The sequence below is a fragment of the Mucor mucedo genome, assembly GCF_025094135.1.
Source record: "Mucor mucedo strain NRRL 3635 chromosome Unknown EV154scaffold_16, whole genome shotgun sequence".
Lineage (NCBI taxonomy): Eukaryota > Fungi > Mucoromycota > Mucoromycetes > Mucorales > Mucoraceae > Mucor > Mucor mucedo.
In genome coordinates, this window is record NW_026252300.1 from 14331 (window position 1) to 32185 (window position 17855).

The 17855-nt window shown below is 36.2% G+C and overlaps 8 protein-coding genes across 8 annotated transcripts; 3 read left to right on the forward strand and 5 right to left on the reverse strand.

Moving 5' to 3' along the window:
- Positions 1–220: 220 nt before the first annotated feature.
- EV154DRAFT_599850 (ubiquitin-conjugating enzyme E2 S-B) lies at positions 221–1027 on the forward strand (the record flags this gene model as incomplete). Its single annotated transcript, XM_051607137.1, has 3 exons — positions 221–368; positions 471–661; positions 746–1027. The coding sequence occupies exons 1-3, from the start codon at positions 230–232 to the stop codon at positions 1025–1027; spliced, it is 612 nt and encodes a 203-aa protein (XP_051460917.1). The 5' UTR covers positions 221–229.
- On the reverse strand, positions 1012–2985 carry EV154DRAFT_498011 (kinase-like domain-containing protein). The gene is made up of 8 exons (XM_051600305.1): positions 2713–2985; positions 2525–2647; positions 2245–2411; positions 1891–2170; positions 1714–1813; positions 1584–1645; positions 1258–1521; positions 1012–1188 (listed from the first exon to the last, which is right to left on the reverse strand). The coding sequence occupies exons 1-8, from the start codon at positions 2833–2835 to the stop codon at positions 1087–1089; spliced, it is 1221 nt and encodes a 406-aa protein (XP_051460918.1). The 5' UTR covers positions 2836–2985; the 3' UTR covers positions 1012–1086.
- Positions 2986–3012: 27 nt separating this feature from the next.
- Positions 3013–4331, reverse strand: EV154DRAFT_498017 (uncharacterized protein). The gene is made up of 6 exons (XM_051600306.1): positions 4200–4331; positions 3881–4111; positions 3705–3807; positions 3498–3637; positions 3322–3444; positions 3013–3251 (listed from the first exon to the last, which is right to left on the reverse strand). The coding sequence occupies exons 1-6, from the start codon at positions 4278–4280 to the stop codon at positions 3099–3101; spliced, it is 831 nt and encodes a 276-aa protein (XP_051460919.1). The 5' UTR covers positions 4281–4331; the 3' UTR covers positions 3013–3098.
- A 47-nt stretch (positions 4332–4378) lies between these two features.
- Positions 4379–5432, reverse strand: EV154DRAFT_498018 (cytochrome b5-like heme/steroid binding domain-containing protein). Its single transcript, XM_051600307.1, has 3 exons — positions 5091–5432; positions 4934–5016; positions 4379–4854 (listed from the first exon to the last, which is right to left on the reverse strand). Exons 1-3 carry the CDS (start codon positions 5286–5288, stop codon positions 4560–4562), a joined length of 576 nt encoding a protein of 191 aa, XP_051460920.1. The 5' UTR covers positions 5289–5432; the 3' UTR covers positions 4379–4559.
- Positions 5280–7084, reverse strand: EV154DRAFT_498022 (uncharacterized protein). The gene is made up of 6 exons (XM_051600308.1): positions 6917–7084; positions 6737–6829; positions 6323–6685; positions 6038–6265; positions 5818–5975; positions 5280–5761 (listed from the first exon to the last, which is right to left on the reverse strand). Exons 1-6 carry the CDS (start codon positions 6969–6971, stop codon positions 5381–5383), a joined length of 1278 nt encoding a protein of 425 aa, XP_051460921.1. The 5' UTR covers positions 6972–7084; the 3' UTR covers positions 5280–5380.
- A 108-nt stretch (positions 7085–7192) lies between these two features.
- EV154DRAFT_498028 (fatty acid hydroxylase superfamily-domain-containing protein) lies at positions 7193–8550 on the forward strand. The gene is made up of 4 exons (XM_051600309.1): positions 7193–7773; positions 7831–8072; positions 8134–8203; positions 8275–8550. Exons 1-4 carry the CDS (start codon positions 7331–7333, stop codon positions 8414–8416), a joined length of 897 nt encoding a protein of 298 aa, XP_051460922.1. The 5' UTR covers positions 7193–7330; the 3' UTR covers positions 8417–8550.
- A 1859-nt stretch (positions 8551–10409) lies between these two features.
- EV154DRAFT_599857 (uncharacterized protein) lies at positions 10410–11541 on the reverse strand. Its single transcript, XM_051607138.1, has 7 exons — positions 11406–11541; positions 11284–11352; positions 11162–11217; positions 11069–11087; positions 10889–11011; positions 10794–10810; positions 10410–10733 (listed from the first exon to the last, which is right to left on the reverse strand). The coding sequence occupies exons 1-7, from the start codon at positions 11495–11497 to the stop codon at positions 10540–10542; spliced, it is 570 nt and encodes a 189-aa protein (XP_051460923.1). The 5' UTR covers positions 11498–11541; the 3' UTR covers positions 10410–10539.
- A 2912-nt stretch (positions 11542–14453) lies between these two features.
- EV154DRAFT_79350 (uncharacterized protein) lies at positions 14454–17155 on the forward strand. The gene is made up of 5 exons (XM_051607781.1): positions 14454–14855; positions 14926–15000; positions 15063–15876; positions 15933–16554; positions 16621–17155. Exons 1-5 carry the CDS (start codon positions 14812–14814, stop codon positions 16929–16931), a joined length of 1866 nt encoding a protein of 621 aa, XP_051460924.1. The 5' UTR covers positions 14454–14811; the 3' UTR covers positions 16932–17155.
- Positions 17156–17855: the final 700 nt, after the last annotated feature.

The following is a 17855-nucleotide window of genomic DNA, read 5'->3' on the forward strand; positions in this document are numbered from 1 at the left end:
ATTTAACCCCCCCTCCCCAAGTACACCCTGTAATATACAACTTGAAACCACCGTTGATTTTTGTAAGACAAATCACATCGCTGACAGGTATAAAACGGCTTGGTCAATTTATCTAAAAAAAAAGTGACGAGGTATGATTGGTTAAATGGTTCTCTATAAAAAAAAAATATATATTGGACGGGTGTCGGTATAATATTTTTTTTTTTTTAATCTTTCTTAAAAAAACACCATGTCGATATTTCCAGGAAAAACCTTAAAGGCTATTGCCAAAGAACTTAATGAGTTAACTCAAACACCACCCGAAGATATTCAAGTGATTCCCGCTGAAGCTAACTTGGCTATGATTAGTGCTTGGATACGTGGACCAGGTAAGGTAAAACCAGATATATATATTTTTATATATATATAACTATAAAACTGCATTTTTTTTTTTTGCCTGTCAATTAACCCCCCCCCCTTACCCTCCTTAGACGGAACACCTTATGAAGGAGGTTACTTTAAAGTGACATTGGAACTTGGTACCGATTACCCTACTACACCACCCAAGGGTTTTTTTAAAACAAAGATCTTTCACCCCAACGTTTCCAGCTCTGGAGAAATTTGTGTGAATACATTGAAAAAGGACTGGAAACCCGAACTTGGCATTAAGGACATTTTGCTGGTAAAATGACACAACTTATAAAAAAAAAAAAAAAGGAGCTGGAAAGTGATAGAGGCAAAAAAAGACTAATGGCTCATGTTTCAGACAATTAAATGCTTACTTATTGCACCTAACGCAGAATCAGCTTTAAATGAAGACGCTGGTAAATTATTACTTGACGACTACGACGATTATGCAAAACGAGCACGTTTATACACGGGGATTCAAGCACAAGGAGGTAAATCAGAATATTTACAATTGGGATCCAAAGAGAACAATACACCGTTTATTTCTAAACGCAAGCGAGAAGACGAGGAGAGTTCAAGTACCACAACAACAAAACCCGTAGTCACTGTCAAGAAGAAGAAGGCATTAAGGAGACTTTAGGTTTTTATTATTTATATATATATAAATTTGAAAGGAGCAAATTTTGAAAAAAAAAGTTATTAGTTGGAGGTATTGGGGTTTAAAGTTTTGGATATAAAATTAGTCAAGTCTTGAGCTGTTGTGGTTTTTAATAAACCTTGCTCCAAATGCAAATCCAGTTCCTATTTTATATAAAAATTGTGGGTGGGTTGGGATTTTGTTTAATATCACTAAGAAAAAGGGAAACTTACGGTTACAACATCTTTGGCCGTGGGACGATTGGAAGGATCATCTTCCAGTAACCAAGCAACCAGACCAGTGCAATAAATGGTTGGATAGGAAAAGGTAAAAGTAGGACTAGGATCCTGCAAGATCTTCTCAAACACCTTTTCCTCGCTTTTGATATTATAATGAGGGGGTACACGATCCATCATTTCAATTAAAGTAATACCCAAAGACCATAAATCCACCTTTTCATCATAGCATGCCTCCCTGATCACTTCGGGAGCCATCCACTAGATAAGGTTTTTTGTCAATAAAAACGAAGCTATAAAAAAAATTCGTTTATATACTTTACCTTGCCCGTGCCTAATCTCTCACGATTTACATGCCGTGTGCTTGTGGCTAATCCAAAATCGGCTGCTCTCTCCATTTTTTTTAGTTCAAATTGGAATATTATACAACATTCTTTTTTCTATGTATCTAACCTAATTTAATTTCTCCATGATGTCCAATTAACAAATTCTCGCACTTGATATCACGATGAATGAATCCCTTGGAGTGCAAAAAGACCAATCCATTCAAGGTCTGATAAGGGGGGGGGGTGGAGGTGTATGAGTTTTTATGTATGTATATATAGATAGCCAATGATGTTATGTGCTTACCTGACGAGCAATGTAGATGGCGCAATCTTCGGGCAAACCTCTAGCACAGAGGACAGCAAAGACACTACAACGCATCAAATCCATGGCAATCCAGACCTCGTTTCTAAATACGGAGGTCTCTCTTAGCTTAATTAGATTGAAATGACCTGTGGACATGATACGTAACTCGCGCACGATGGCTGTACGATATTCTCGGTCGGATTCTAATTTGCATCGTTTCAAAGCCAATTTTGTATGTTTGGAGCTTTTGACTTGTACCTGTACGACAGCGCCATTCACGCTGCAAATGCAAGAGAGAGAGAGAGAGAGTGAGTGATGTTTTGTAGAACATGAAAATTCAAAATAAAGTTTTACCCTGTGCCAATCTCCTTGAAGCCCAGATAGCGAGATTTGGGCATAGAGACAAGATTAATCTTTGGTAAGGTTCTTTTCAGCCTCTTTTCGAATGCACATTCATCGGTTCTGACGACGGGTGGTAATGGAGACGGAGTCCAGTTGGAACCAGCAGGAACCCAAGGAGGCTATAAGAGTGTAAATAAATGGAATATGAGTCTTCTTTTCTCTCTTGTAGAAGCATATGTATTTTTTCTCCCCCTTTTTCTATATATCGTTTTACCCCCAGTGGATACTGTACTCTTTTTGGTCCAGATTCTTTATGATGATTTGTTTGAATGGTTATGGAGGGTTCTAAATAGGCATTACCTAAAATATTTGGAATTTCACAATGACCAGGCGATCTCCAAATAAGAGGAGTTTTCTATTTTTGGTTGGAGTCACACACTTTTTATCATAATTGCATGATTTTATTTATTTAATTCTTACCATGGCTGGATGTGATTTGATTGAATTCGAACCTAAAGAACGTCGCTTTGTATTCGCTTGACTCTTCATGGTCATTTCTGAACAGGATTTGGCTGTAATGTTACTTTTGGTGGTGGTTGGCATTATTAGTATAATTTTTTTTTTTTTTGTGTTGGGTGTTAGTTATTAAATTGGATTTTTTATGTATTTGTAAAAAAAAAAAAAATAGAAAAAAAACGAAAAAGAAAAAAAAAAAAAAAAAAGGAAAAAACAAAAAAAAAAATTACATGTATAGGCAAAAAAAAAAAAAAAAAAAAAAAAGGGGATATTATATACACAAAAGGAGAAAGGAAGGGGAGAAAGAGAAAGAGAGAGAGAGAAGGGGGACTTTTTTTTTTTTGGGTTATTTAACATACGATGGAAGCTGGTTTTCTTTTAGCCAGCATATTACGCAATCTTAATGTGGAACCAGGACCTTGTGGTTCTTTGGATTTAGCCTTGGATGATGTCGTATGTCGTGATATTAATAAAAGTGCGCTGGATGTTTGCCTCGATCCAATCTAGAGAGGAGAGAATGTTGATTTTTTTATTAGTCAAAATCACATGATTCATCAGTGTATATGTGTTTACCTTGGATACCCATTGATCCTCGCGGTCTAATATAGCAATGGCGTCTTGATTATTCACCAACAGTGGTGCATTTTGTGTGTAGGATCGATAAAGAGAGACCTGCTTCCTTATACCCACACCCATCTACATTAAAATGGTTAGTCAACTACTCTATTTATTAACTCTATTTTACAAACCTGCTGGATTTGATGAAGGGGCGCATTTTTACTCTTGATTAAAGTGCTTCTGTGTTTCAAGTCACTTTTGATCGTCGTGGCAATATTTTTTGCTAAATCGAGATCTAGAAACGCCTTTTGTAGCACCACCAAGTCATCATCTGTGTAATATGTATGTGTCAGGGGGTTTTTTCATTTTTTTTTTTCATGCGTAATTCTTAAATATACCTATTTTGTAGTGCGAGTGGATGCCCAGTTGAGTCAACAAACTATTCACCTTGTTCACCATGGCCCTCTTCTGGCCCTTGCTCGCCACCGCTGCGGGTTTCTTCTAAAAGAGAGAGAGAATATATATAAGGTAAGTTTTTTTAGAATAAAAGAGAGAGAGAGAGAGAGAGCTGTACCGAGTAGAGCGTGCCAGCAGATTTAATTGCAGAATCTAACGTAGCTTGTGCATGTAACAGCTTTTCTTGTCCTGCACTTATCACGTCCTTCAACACCAGTTCAATTTGCTCTGTTCCATGTTCAACATTAAACAAGACTTGGTCAATGAGTTGCAATTGCGACACCAGTTCGTTGAGTTGAGCTGTTTTATAACAGAGCAAGCTACGCAAGTTGATGGCTGTTTCTGTTCCCTTTATTTCGTTTTCGATGACGTGTCAGTTTACAGTTGTCGCGCGCCGCGTCTTTTCATTATTATTATTTTTAAATATGTGTATTTACCTCGTCTAGTTTCGACAGTAGCTGTTGGATATCCTTGTCGCTCAAGTAAAAGTTGTTCTTTGTGTCAAACTGTGATGTCATTATGTGTGTGTGTGTGTGTGTGTGTGTGTGTGTGTGTGTGTGTGTGTGTGTATGTATATGTGTATGTGAGAAAGAGAGAGAGAGAAAGAAGAAGAAAGAGAGAGAAAAAAAAAGATTTTTATTTTTATAATAATATGGGGGGTAAAAAAAAAAAAGAATTTTCCCCTGATTTTTGTGTGTGCGTGTAACACATTTTGTTGTCCAACAGCAGCAGCAGCAGCAGCAGCAGCAGCAGCAGCAGCAGTTGCCGGAGCCATTCCTACAGTGTTTGTTGTGTGTTTATGGCTTTTGATCTACGGCAGTTTTACATGGTTTAGGTATGGGAGTATCATCAGGAATAGGATCATGCAGGACACGACCAATCTTATGATACTTGTGACTCTTGTCATAAAACTTCTTCCAGTGATCAATACCTTTTAATTGATCGGAAGTCAACCCGCGAATGTCGTGTGTCAAATGGTCCTCAAAACATCCCGTTACATAAGCTCTTGCTGCATCCTTGCCTGCAAAGTGGTGATAACTGCCTCCCTGACCATACCATCCCCTTCCCTGCGACACGTCATACACATCACCGCTACAGTTTAATAGAATAAAAAGTGTGTGGTTAGTTTTCTCTTTACTGTCTTTGTTCGTTTTTTTTTTTCTTCCTTTACTCAATGGCCAAATAGATGGGTTTGTTGGCATCGGTGCCATCATACTGTAACAACTCGGTCTCTGTAAAGACCCTTTGTTTGCGCTAGTTTAGTTGAGGGTGGAAATAGGTTAAATTAAATATTTTTTTTGTCTGTTTATATGTATAAAAAAACTTACTGGAATATACGTGTTCACATTTGTCCACTTGCCACGATAACCCCACGTCCACGACTCGGTAATCAAGTACGAACCCAAAAAGAAGAACAAGATAGTCCAACTTAAACCTATTAGACCTTGACTCAACAAGGAAGTCTTTTTCACTTTACTCTTGCCAGGTGTTACATTCTCCTTTTTAATCTCTGTAATCTTGGCCATCTTTTCCCCCCCTTCGTTGCGTTAATAATAATAATAGAAGAAAGAAGAAAAAAGAGAGAAAAAAAAAGAGAGGTTTTAATTTCTTAGGAGTTTTAAATCTGTATTTTTATGCTGTTATTATTATTTGAGGGGATATCTTTACGAGCCACAACAGCCGAAAGTTCATCAACGGCATCTGGTGTACTAGGCCCCACAGAAGAAGTACAGGAAGACAATCGAGAATCATGAGATAAATTGGGTGAATTCACATTATCATTGTAATACACACTCTTTTGGAATCCACATAACTTTTCCCACCAATTCTCAATGATTCGCTTGACAATGCGTTTCGTGGTTGAGTTCACTTTACGCTGCATCCCCGGGTTTAGTAAAGACAAAAGGGTCTTGTGTGTCTCTTCCTTTTTATACGGTCTCAATCGAAGTTGTGTGTTCTCCAAGAGTGGTTCCAGCACTCTCAGATAGGCATCCCTTAACTGATTTGTGGTGATGAGAAAATCAAAAAAATATAGATTGTAACATGTGTACTCACTGTCTGTGCTTCCTTTGTGTCTCCCAGATCACATAATTCTCGTAGAGTGATGTCCACTAACACATACAAGTCGTTGGTATAAAAGTATTCGTATAATGTAGGTGTTGTAAATATCCCGTAGAGAAGCTTTAATATTAACATTTGCACACACGTGTCGTCTACACAAGAAAAAAAAAAAGATTTAAATATAGGATGTAAAATATATAGACTTGTATCTTACTAGAGCGGTTAAGCATAAAGATTAAATTTGCACTAAATGTATCCGAGATACCCATTCTTTTCGAAAGTACATCTAGCACCAAATTCAAGCCCAAACCAGACATCATGTATTGCTCGTTCAGAACCATGATCAGACGAATGACATCATAATTAAACGACTCGTCTGAATCCCCACGTGTTTCCTCCACCAAGTTTAAAAAGTGGTTTATCATATCTGTATCCAGCACCTCTAATAAAAAGTATGTATAAGGATGAAAAGGGGGCTATGCATGAGACATGTACCTACCTAGATCAGTTTCTTCTACTTTGGCTAATTTACACATTTCATAACACAGTGCAAAGGACACACTCAACATTTTATAACTGGTGTAAAAGCCCAATCGAATCTCGGTCATGATTTTGCAGAATAATCGATTCTTTCGCTTTTGAATGGCTTCCAATAAAATATAATTCATCCATCGGGGTTCATCTTTACCTGCATACAGCAACAAGGAATAGGCAACAAGGAGTTCACTCATGTCTTGAGAGACAAGGGCATGTCCATTTAATAAGTGACCTAATACGACTGTGCTGTAATCAAGACATAGCTTAGAGTCAATCAACTTGTAAGCAACCTGTGCAAACTCTACTGCACTCTTTAAGAATTCCTCTGTTCTTTTTTCGTTTAGTTCAAGGACAAGGAGAATGATATATAACTTACGTTGATATCGTGTGAGAAAGCGAACATACTGTGTTGTGATTCGCTTTACATCCTCTTCACTTGAATAGGATCGATGGAGGACTTCATCTAACTCTGCAAAAGAAAAAGAGAGAGAGAGAGAGAGAGAGAGAGAGTCAGTACAACTATAAAAAAAAAAGGAATTGCTCTGTTGTAATGTACCAGCATAAAAGCTATCAATCGAATCGAAAAAGTACTCAATGGTGTCGTCGTCCATTTCAATGAAGTGTATAAGAGAGAAGAAAGAAGGGTTCTTAAAGCGGACATTTTTTTTTTTTTTTTTTTTTGTAGGCTATTTTAAATTTCTGGGCCCAGCAGGAGTAAGTGGGTAGCGCTTGAAACATGCCTCGGGGCCTTTTTAGAAAAAAGTAAAGTGGTACAAGAACTCCGATAAAATAAAGGGAAGGGGGAAAAAAAAAAGGTCCCCCAGAAACTCCCCCTTTCTTCCCCTTTTGTTATATACCTAAAATATATATATAAAAAAAAAAAAAAAAAAATTAACGCGGGTTGTGGGGTTATTGTCGACATAGAGAAGAAAAATCAAAATTAGAAAAAAAAAAAAAAGATAAATAGACGATGAATGCTACACTGCAGTTTATGAATAATAGCTTTGACTCATTAAAGAAGAAGGATCCTTTCTCTGATGAGATTCTTGCGTTATGGGTGCCAGTGGCTTCATATTGGCTATTTTCTACCTTCTTTCATTTGCTCACTAAAGCCAACATACCTTACTTTGAACAATACCGAATTCACTCGATAGGAGATATGCAAAAGAGAAATAAAGTAAGTATGGCTCGAGTACTCAGTATGGTGGCCTTACAACAACTCATTCAAGTCGTGCTTGGCATATTGGTACTACACCCTCTAGACCCAGTCTCTTACGCTATCAGGGAAGAAAACACTATCAACTCTATCACTGCCTTCTTTTTCAATCACTACCATTCCATACATTTCGCTCATATTCTCGCCAAATATATTTATTTCGTCCTTTTACCATGTCTGCAGTTCCTATCCGCCATGTAAAGTTCCTCCCATTCTTCCTTCCTTTTTAATTTACTAACTTTTTATTCGGGTAGGTTTATCATGGATGCTCATCAGTACTTCTTTCACCGTCTGTTCCATATGAACAAATTCCTGTATAAACATGTACATTCTCATCACCACCGTCTCTATGTGCCCTATGCCTTTGGAGCACTCTATAATCATCCCATAGAGGGATTCTTTATGGATTCACTTGGAGCTGCTATTGCCATCGAAGTGACAAGAATGACACCTCACATGAGTATGCTCTTCTTTACCTTTTCCACTATTAAAACAGGTACCACACATTCCGCATATCCCACACACACGTACATCTTATTCATCTTTTTTATCTGTAGTCGATGATCATTGTGGCTATGCACTTCCATGGGACCCACTACAATTCCTTTTCGGAAACAATGTCCAATAGTAAGCATAGCAACACACAAATATATCCACATAGTAGCTAACCCTTGCCTTCTCTTTCCCCCCCCCCGTAGTCATGACATTCATCATCAATCGTACGGCGTCAAGAGGAATTTCAGTCAACCATTTTTCACTATTTGGGATAAATTACTAGGCACAGAAATGAGTATCAAGGAAGCCGAAAAGAGAGGAGGATTCAAAAAGAATACCACATAATTTCCCTTTTTTTTTATTTAATATTTACTGTTTTACCCTTATTTACCACACCACCAATTATTATTATTAATTTTTTTTTTATTTTTTTTTTTTAATACACCCATACCAACTTTTTATAATGCTAAAACTAAAAAGTTTTTCTCATCTGTCCAAGCATGGCAGACACACAAAAAAAAATGATGAAGCCATCTCATTGACCAATAGTGGCATCCTTAACACGGCATAAAAATACGAGCTGATGAGCAGCACAACCCGGGAAATGCACAAACATGACAGACTCTTTTTTTTTTCCATCTTGAACAGAGTAGCAACCATAAGCATGCCAACATCCGAATACACTTTAAAGACCAGCCGATAAGCTCACAAAAATTAGATCCTTACCAAATACACTGATGGTAGATAAATAATCTACACCTCGAAGCATGGCTCAGCATATATTCTATCAATGTCAGAATTATCATACAGCCTATAAAAAAAAACCTCTAGATACTTATCGTGGTAAAAAGCACTTTTATTATACAAGAAAATATGTACGTTCTATAAAAAAAAAAAGGTTTCACTAGAATAATCACCACGCTTGTCAAAAAAAAGTTTGCCTTCTTTTTCGTTCACTAAAGAAGCAGATCCATCTCCCAACAGGACGAAAACCTGACTCAGCAACGTAGGGGACCTAATCCCTCCAAATACATCTTTTTTGGCCATAACAACCTACCTTGATGGGGATGGGTGTATGACCCTTAAATGTACTGCTGAGTGATGCATCCCCGTATGCGACTCTTGTCCGATGTATGTCTTGTTGACTTTGAAGAGTCTGTTGATTTTCATCTCGATAACTTCTTCTTTTTCTTTTTCTCGAGCGACCATCTGAGTCCACGGAAAGTTTATAATACTCATTGGTAATTTTAATCCCCAAAACCAAGTTTTCAGCGTGTTTAACAGCTTTCTTACGGTTAGAGAACATATAGCCTTTAACTTTCTGATGTCTAAATGGCCTCAGAAAGCAAGGACACCCTATGACTATCCGTTGCAATCGAGAAATGCAAATCGAGTTGGCTTGCTGAAAAGAGCTGTGCGTAAATTACAGCAGCCTGAGTAGCTATATTTTTTTTTTTTTGTTACAAAATCTTAAATGAGAGATGATTTAATTTTATGTTGAGATTACCTATTGCTATCACCCGTGCTTGCAAACGGGGGTAGCTTTGAAAACCCTCTTAATATGCGAATAATCCAAAGCATGGCGGTTAATAAATGTATCCTCACGTCTACACCACAAGAACAAGCAAATAGATGGGTAAGTAAAAGTGAATAACCAATACCATATGTATTATAAGACTAATGTGATTTACTTTGTACAACAGTTGATCTGTACGTTTCTGACGAGGCCACTTGTACATTATCAAGTTCAGAAATATGATACAAAGATTGTCGCAAAGCATGAAATTCTTGGAAACTGTTCGTCATGTAGTCTTCAAAATTCTACAAATATATATATATATTTAAATAAATAAATAAAAAAAAAAAAAAATGAAGAGAAAAGAACCATTTAAACTTACAATCGGGATATTGAGCTGATCGTACTGGTCGGGGTTGATATACATACATCATTTATCAATTCAAGTAAGAAGCCAGTCTAGCACTGGGCTTCTGTTACAAACAATCTGTCTTGAATTGGTACAGGTAAGATACGTTTACATGCGTTCTGTTAAGCCTTTACCCAATAAATCAGTCTTATAGTAACTCTTATTCTTTTTTAGCTTTATATTATCTGACGGTCTGCTCATTAAAACTGTTTCCCAGTGTCCAGTGGGTTTAACACGTCTTTACCAAGTAGCCATTTCTCGTGAAAAAAAACAAGGAAGACTCTGGGAGTCATTTTTGATTAATTCGCAGGAAAAAAAATCGAGCAAGCCGAAAAAAATTTAGTACAGGATAAATTGAGTCATTTTATATTAAACACCCACAAGATATTTAGTTTGAAGAGTCAATGTCAAAATTATAGCCGCAGCCATAAAAAAAAGGTTTTACGTGGTTAAAATTTTATTTATTCTTCGCTCTTGTACTACACTGAAAACGTGTAAAAAAAAAAACTTTTCGGACGTTATCCGCTTACACCGAAATCAAAATCAAATGCGTTGGTACGAATAATCCGGTGGACTCATGATACCCACCAAAGATAAAATTACCGCCAAAATCACAGCCAGACACCAACTTATGATACTCAACACAAATGAAAAATTGTACCTTGTTCCCATGTAAAATGTCGCACTCGTGTTGAATAAATACGCAATAATACCCATTGAGAATGCTTGTGGGATGGCTGTCATTCTCTCCTTTGTTAGTCTCTTTTTTGTATCGTCTCTCTATACAAATACATTACCATAGATCAAAAACATGCTATCTCACAAACAAACAAAAAAGAGAGTTAACGTCAATAGTTTGTTTTTTTTAAAAAAAAAAAAGAAAGAAGCTTACAAGGATAAAGGTGCCCAGGCTTGAGATCGCTTACGTCGCTCACTGCACATTGTAGCCAAAATACCAAACAAGGTCAATCCACCAAGAATCGTGGCAATAACCATACCCGCTGCTGCTGCTCGCCTATCGAACCCCACTTGTTTAATACATCCATTCACTTATACAATCTATTTATTTTACCAGAGCTCACAGAATCCATCTATAAATAAACAACGAAACGGGGTCAGTTGTCTCATCCAGCCCCTTTTATATATCACTTGACTCTATCTTTACCTTCTTGGCAATCCCCATGTTCTGAAGAAGGAAACGGTCTACACTCTCTTGTCATACTTTTTTTTTCTCTGTTTTTAACAACGACTTTCTATATTTTTTTGATATATATTGTGAGAGTTTACCTTCGGCATAATTTAAACAGGCCATAGTTGGTCTCCATATAAAACGGAACGGGTGTAACAAAAGTCAGCCTAACTCACCATGTTAGCATCTCTTCTTCTTTTTTTCTTTTTTTAACACAAACCATTTAGGAAAAATAACTGCACACAAGGTAAATACATAATTGATGCAAAAAATAAAAAACGTAACTACATAAGCTAACAATGAGACTCCCATCTTTATATATAAAAAAATAAATAGAGAGAGAGAGAGAGAGAGAGAAAAAAAAATGTCGTTCAGGCAGACAAAAATGTTCCTTTTTTGGACACAAAGCGCCCCCCTCCATGATGTCACGCACCAGATCATCTTTACTTCTTTTTTTGAACAATAGAAGGTCTTGCTATACCCACCATTAAACAGTTTCTTTTTATTCAATGATGCTATATGCTGTATTCACGCTTCACATAAAAAAAAATAGGTTTTTACGCTTTCGGTAAGTCTTATAATCGCTACTGTCAAATTGTACATAGTTGTATAAAGCCTGGTTTATGAAAGGATTCATCTCAAAGTATGCGGATACTCTGACAACATTTTTAAATACATAACACCTAAAAAGAAAGGTACGTTCATTCATATTTGTTTTAAGTTACCACCTTTTCTTTTTGGACTAGTTGTCAAAAGAATATTATTTAGAATTGGGTCACTATGTCTCTACACCTACATGTGTTTGAGTAGAGTCAGAAAGATAATAGTTCGTTCCTGTGAGTAGAATGCATGCAATGTCTCCCAAGACATATATAAACAGAATGACCTGAGACACACTTACCTGTTTAAACAACAACAAGAATTATATCAGTATTAAAACAAAAGGACAGTTCCAGAATACTCCATGATGAATTAATGCTTATTTATTTATCATCTTTAATTCTTTTATACTACCTCCCGTGTAAATTGCTTACCTTCTAGTTATTTTATGGCACAGACTACTATCAGGTATTATAAGCTAGTAATATTGTCAAGAAAAAATGAATAATAAAAGAAGCCTGATAAAACCCAGTGCTCATATTGATGGAATAACCCTCCCCCCCCCTTCCCAAATAGATGTACCTTGAGATGCATATTTTTCATATATATATAAAAGTTCAAGCATCTCTAAAGTAAATCAGCGGAACAAAAGTACTGTAATGCCTAAAAAATGGACTGAAGAAAAAACTCTGTTGCTATAAAATGACCTACTTCCGGTGGTCATGTTGTGAATTAACTTTTACCTGTCCTGGAATATATCAGTTTCCCCCCTCCACCACCCCCATTAAAATTGATTTTCATATAACAGTGACTTATACAAATGGATAGACTAAAGCTTTTATTGTTTCTGTATCAATTACAGTAGGTAATGTAAATGTGGTTCTCAAAAGAATGCATTGTTTACTCGGCCAAAGGTAAAGACCATATAATTATGCCCAATTATTTATTTATACTGTAGACTGCTTAATGATCAAAATTTAATTCCTAATATTAAAACATTATTAAGTTGCTGATTCTTTTTTTAGTCAAAAAGTATCTCTATTCTCGTGCTTTGTTTCTGATCAGCATTTACTAAGGAACGATTCTTTTTGCTTGGTTTCACTGGCCACATTAATCCATTCGTTTTTTTTTTTTACAATCTCTATCAAACCACGTAATCAGAACAAGTGATGTACCTTGCAATAAGCTAACATTTAAGAGTATTTTGAAAAGCAACATGTTTGCCGGAGTCCAAACAAAAACGCCTTGTACCATTGTACATACAAAGTCACGTACTACATTATCGTGTTACCATTTACACGGAACAAACCAGCCATAAACCTTACTTTTCCCTCTCGCGTTGGTTCTGATAAAGAAATGGAAGAAAACTACGATTATTCTAAACATCAATACTGTATTCTTTTTTGTAAGTTACTGCCATTTTTCTGTCATATATATTGCGCCGTTATTCATTCAAAACAGCCTTCGACTATCGCAATTTCGTTTTTAAAACGATCTCCATTGGTGATCAATTTGAACCTGAGAATGACCCAGGGTAAGTGAAAAGCGTGTAAAGTATAACACTAGCTCTTTTAACAGAGATTTTTTTTTTTTTTTCTAAAAAAAATATTAAAAAAAGTAAAGTGAAAATTAAATCAGCTTCGCTTTCATACCGCACTACAGACGGATCCAGTATATCCAGAGGCGAATCAGATGAAAATTCCGAGAAACTCGAAAAAGACGCTTATGATGTACGCAACGTTTTCAACGAGCTCCATAGAGTTTATTTAGGAAAGGCTTCCAATTCCAGTACTATTCAAAAGGAAGCGATATCTATATTACAACAAGTGGTGGACGATTGTAAACGCGATTTAAATTGTTCAACCACGGATTTTTATTATGCATTCACCCTACCTGATGAATGGGATTATAAAACAAGAGAGGAATTGATACGACCTCTCTTTAAGGAGGCTAATCTCATTGAAAGTAACGATGGTCAAGGTAGATTGCTTTTTTTCACACAATTGGAATCAACTTTTCGATATATGCAATCACAGAGCAATCTAGTCCAGAATATAGCTATACGACCAGCTATGGAACACATTATATGTACGCTGAATTTTGAAAGCGATTTGCTTGTGGATTTAAAGCTGGTGACTGCTCGATATCCTGCCTTGAAAGCATTAGACAACAACTGTGTTCCACAATCATTGAAACATGTCAAATTGACAATGCCGTTTATTTGGAACGAAGTAAAGGTGTCCATAGCAAAGCGTCTTTGTATCACACTGGAATCAGAAGTTATTGATTTGATGGCGGAAAAGCTTTACAACTTTGTCGGAAAGGTTGTTATCCAGTCATAAGTCATTTTCTTTGCGCCCAAAATACTAAACAAATTCTCCTTTTTAGTACCGATATGATTTGAACATTGTAAACCTCTTCTCATGCAAAATTTTCGAAGAGTTACTGCACAATCAGGATCATAAAAGTTACAATTTAACTGAAGTTGAAGTCAATGCTATCCAATCAATGACAATTGGAGACGTAATACAAGATGCCTTTGATTACGTCAAGAAAGAATTTGAGGCTCAAATCAGAGAGTTATTAAACGTTACCAGCAGCGTTAAAGCTAAATCAATGATAGTGTTCTGCTACGATATTAGTGGGTTAAACTCTAAATCACTATGCGCACTCACGTTATTTGAAATGTGGGCAGAAGAGTACACCAAAGACACGACAAATTCTTGCAGACTATTTAAGGATGAGGAGACTCCGGCTTTCAATCTACTGATAAAACAGACTATATCCCATGGTCTTTCCGGACTTGTAAAAAACCAAATGCAGGAATTTAACGTGCGTAGAGGCGCGATTATTCTACCCATCGATACCAAAAATGAAGATCCCGGAATTTCTTCAAAGCCTATTTACTTTATCAATATTGGTAAGTCAGTCAAAAGTTTAATTTTGTCCTACACTGATAAACCTATTTATTTTTTGGGAACTCAATAGACTTTTTACCTCAACAAATCAAGGTCACCGCTTCCTATATGGATGCTAATAGACAAGTCAAACAGAGAAAATATATTCAATGGTAAATTTTTTAGGATCAAGGAATACTCTTACAAGCGGGATACAACTTAATGATTTTTGTGTTTTTATAGTAACATAAAATCACTGGATTGCTTTATTTCTAAGCAAGGAATATATCAAAAGCCAGTGCTTCGTATAACTAAAAGGTAACAACGTGGGTGACGAGAACAATGGGGGATGAGGTTCATTATTTTAACTGGGTATTTAGATTGAAGCTACTTTTAGACGATTTGTTTGGTGACTATCTCAAATTGTGCTCGCCAGAGAAAAAACAAAGCAGATCAAAGAAAGGACAGCTGAAAAAAATTAAAGAATATTTTGTTTATTCATCACCCAATCTAGTGGAACAATTAGCAAAAAATGTCAAAATAGAACACCTTTTCGCATGCGATATACCGGATAACTCTGACGACAATATGGTAACTACCTGTGATCCAGGCTACCTTTTCTTCTTCATGATAACATACCTATACAATCTCAACAAGCAACTGGAAGTTGAAGTACGTAATGAATTTGGAAATGATTGGCAGGGCAAGAACATCTGGTACGGTGTTTCTATCGATAAATATTGTTTGGATGCCTTGAATGGTTCAGAGGAAAAAATGGAAGAACTTTTCTTTGCAAGTGGGATACTTTGTAAAGACGATGTTTTTCGAAGAGCGAAATTCTCCACTATTGGTGAAGATATCATACCCGCTATTGAAAAAAGACTGGGAGACTTGGACTTGAAGATGAAATCATATTTTGTTGTTGTACAAGTGTATCCAAAACATATTCAGCTCAGTTTACATCAAGTGGTCAAACTGGCTTCAGATCACGAGGATGCAGCCACGTATATTATCCGTGATAAAATAGTACGTATAGAGGATGTATATGACTCCCTATGTAAGGAAATTGGGAAGAGCATCCGGTGCATCTGTCAGACTGGGTGTGGCACTACAAACGAAGCTAAAGTAAACGCATACAATGATTTTGGACCATTTCAAAACTTTGAAGACATAAAATCCCGGGTTGTCAAACTAGTAAGTTGAAAAAAAAATAACTTATTACTTTATCAATTAAAAAATTTTGGTTCTAGTTCGATGATAACAAAGCATGTTTGAATATGACATCTGAAATGTCCCTAAACAGCAACGACAAATGTGCTTGTAATATCAGCACCCTTCTACGTATCATTATTGAAGTAAATCTAAAGTCAGTCATAGAAGATATGGCAACAATCATATCGGCTACAGTGACGAACAAAGAGATATTTGGAAATTATCAAGTAGATAAATTCTTTGTGACGGGAGATCCATTTAATCTTTCTTTTGAATCATCGGTTTTTACCGCTTACACCCTGACAATGCAAAAAGCGATCAATGAAGGATTTTACTCAAGAGGAGTAGATACACAGGCGTTGGTATTGAAGGAATCAGTTCGCAAGTTGCTAAAATATACTGAACGCAGTAAACCATACATGTACGAAAGATTTGTCATTGGAACGTTGCGCCAAGTAGCAAGTGAGACGTATGGATTGCGGTTTTCAAGTACGCAAATACAGCGTTACCCCTTTTTCCGTACTGGCCGTAACGGTCATATTAGAGGTGTTTTTGAAAATGATTCTTCCTACTTGGTATTCATCCAAAAAGGAAAACCGGTACCAACAACAGGATTAACGTTTTGTCCTATGGTAAACAATGTGAATTTGGAATCTACTTGTAAGTTCTATCTTTAATTTCCCATTGTTGGGTGGGTCTAATCAATATCATTTTTTTTTTTTTTAGCAATCCTTAAACTGACAAATTCAGACAAAAAAAACCACGAGAAGTACACTCTTTTAGACAAACAATCAGAAGGTTCAGTGTATACATTGAACAACGAAGTCGGAAAGGGTTCAAACTTCAGATTTGTAGTTGATTGCAAACGTGTTAACTACAATTATTCTCTCAAACTGTCGGTGAGAGCGTTCGGTGATGAAATTTACTTTAACGAGGGGTTCGATATTGACCAGAAGATCGAAAATTACCTTACTTATCAAGAGACTGAAAAAGATTACTTTACTTTAGGAGAGCCATTGACACTTGCTTATCTTTGAGCTTGAGTGATAACTTGACCATTTTGATTAAAACAATACCACTTGTATTCCCCTTTTCTTTTTTTTTTTTTAGGCTTGACGCGTTGTTTTCAATTGAATTTTCTACATAGCAAACCATCGTTTTTGTACACCCTCTCAAGCTAAAAATATGCTTGGAATTATTAAAAATATTATATGGGATCATTGTATTTTGATTTTAATTTTTTTTTTCAAAAGACCTAAAATTGCCCAAAATACAAAGGGTATCCCTTGAGGAAAATCTCAAAATTTACAAATGTACATTTTGCATAACCTTCCTGTAAGTTTGATGGAAAGTGTTTGTAAGTGAATATACCTCAAAATTTACGCTTTTTAAAATGGTAACAATTTTGGAGCCGTTTCACCATGACAGTGATTATCGTTGGCGCATGATAAAGATAAACGGTTTTTGTTAGACAAAGTTTATTTTCTACATATACAACAACGCTTAAAAGTATACCGAAAGATGTGTCTAATTTTTTTAAGCATTTTGGGAATATAATTACCTTAGTAAAAGTTCAATATCCAGTGACTTTACTTTGACGGGAAAATTGTGGAATGTCATTTTTTTATGAAATCTGTTTTTCCCTGCTTACACAGAAGCATATACCGGAGATTGAAAATAATAGGACCAGTTTTTCGTTAAATCGCGACAGTGGGTCGCCCAAAGCACCCTAAGCCCGTAAATTACGTTGAGAGTAGCTTAATACACTATGAAGATTATTAGGCAGTGAGAAAAGTCACGTAGGTTTTTTTAACAGTGGCAGAGTAAAAAAAGCACGCGAGTTTAAGGGGGTGGGGGTGTAACCGGAGTGGCTATCAAACAAAGGAGGACCTTTAAAACATTAGGCTCCTGTCATACTTTAGCACCTTTTTCTTTTTTGGTCGTGTCAAATCGGTTTTACC

What these genes read in the sequence shown, in the direction of transcription:
- EV154DRAFT_498017 (XM_051600306.1), bottom strand. Translation starts at nt 4,280, where the DNA reads ATGACATCACAGTTTGACACAAAGAACAACTTTTACTTGAGCGACAAG. An exon ending in CTGCTGGCACGCTCTACTCG is followed by an intron (nt 3,808 to 3,880) that starts GTACAGCTCTCT and finishes TCTCTCTTTTAG; the next exon opens with AAGAAACCCGCAGCGGTGGC. An exon ending in CCACTCGCACTACAAAATAG is followed by an intron (nt 3,638 to 3,704) that starts GTATATTTAAGA and finishes CATATTACACAG; the next exon opens with ATGATGACTTGGTGGTGCTA.
- EV154DRAFT_79350 (XM_051607781.1), top strand. Translation starts at nt 14,812, where the DNA reads ATGGATGCTAATAGACAAGTCAAACAGAGAAAATATATTCAATG. An exon ending in AATCCCGGGTTGTCAAACTA is followed by an intron (nt 15,877 to 15,932) that starts GTAAGTTGAAAA and finishes TTTTGGTTCTAG; the next exon opens with TTCGATGATAACAAAGCATG. An exon ending in TGTGAATTTGGAATCTACTT is followed by an intron (nt 16,555 to 16,620) that starts GTAAGTTCTATC and finishes TTTTTTTTTTAG; the next exon opens with CAATCCTTAAACTGACAAAT.
- EV154DRAFT_498022 (XM_051600308.1), bottom strand. Translation starts at nt 6,971, where the DNA reads ATGGACGACGACACCATTGAGTACTTTTTCGATTCGATTGATAGCTTT. An exon ending in CTTTCTCACACGATATCAAC is followed by an intron (nt 6,686 to 6,736) that starts GTAAGTTATATA and finishes AAAAAAGAACAG; the next exon opens with AGGAATTCTTAAAGAGTGCA. An exon ending in CTTTATGCTTAACCGCTCTA is followed by an intron (nt 5,976 to 6,037) that starts GTAAGATACAAG and finishes TTTCTTGTGTAG; the next exon opens with ACGACACGTGTGTGCAAATG.
- EV154DRAFT_498028 (XM_051600309.1), top strand. Translation starts at nt 7,331, where the DNA reads ATGAATGCTACACTGCAGTTTATGAATAATAGCTTTGACTCATTAAAG. An exon ending in CTGCAGTTCCTATCCGCCAT is followed by an intron (nt 7,774 to 7,830) that starts GTAAAGTTCCTC and finishes TTATTCGGGTAG; the next exon opens with GTTTATCATGGATGCTCATC. An exon ending in TTCGGAAACAATGTCCAATA is followed by an intron (nt 8,204 to 8,274) that starts GTAAGCATAGCA and finishes CCCCCCCCGTAG; the next exon opens with TCATGACATTCATCATCAAT.
- EV154DRAFT_498011 (XM_051600305.1), bottom strand. Translation starts at nt 2,835, where the DNA reads ATGCCAACCACCACCAAAAGTAACATTACAGCCAAATCCTGTTCAGAA. An exon ending in TCAAATCACATCCAGCCATG is followed by an intron (nt 2,648 to 2,712) that starts GTAAGAATTAAA and finishes AACCAAAAATAG; the next exon opens with AAAACTCCTCTTATTTGGAG. An exon ending in TTCAAGGAGATTGGCACAGG is followed by an intron (nt 2,171 to 2,244) that starts GTAAAACTTTAT and finishes TTGCATTTGCAG; the next exon opens with CGTGAATGGCGCTGTCGTAC.
- EV154DRAFT_599857 (XM_051607138.1), bottom strand. Translation starts at nt 11,497, where the DNA reads ATGGGAGTCTCATTGTTAGCTTATGTAGTTACGTTTTTTATTTTTTGC. An exon ending in GCAGTTATTTTTCCTAAATG is followed by an intron (nt 11,353 to 11,405) that starts GTTTGTGTTAAA and finishes ATGGTGAGTTAG; the next exon opens with GCTGACTTTTGTTACACCCG. An exon ending in CTGTTTAAATTATGCCGAAG is followed by an intron (nt 11,218 to 11,283) that starts GTAAACTCTCAC and finishes AGAAAAAAAAAG; the next exon opens with TATGACAAGAGAGTGTAGAC.
- EV154DRAFT_498018 (XM_051600307.1), bottom strand. Translation starts at nt 5,288, where the DNA reads ATGGCCAAGATTACAGAGATTAAAAAGGAGAATGTAACACCTGGCAAG. An exon ending in ATGTGAACACGTATATTCCA is followed by an intron (nt 5,017 to 5,090) that starts GTAAGTTTTTTT and finishes CAACTAAACTAG; the next exon opens with CGCAAACAAAGGGTCTTTAC. An exon ending in CCCATCTATTTGGCCATTGA is followed by an intron (nt 4,855 to 4,933) that starts GTAAAGGAAGAA and finishes ATTAAACTGTAG; the next exon opens with CGGTGATGTGTATGACGTGT.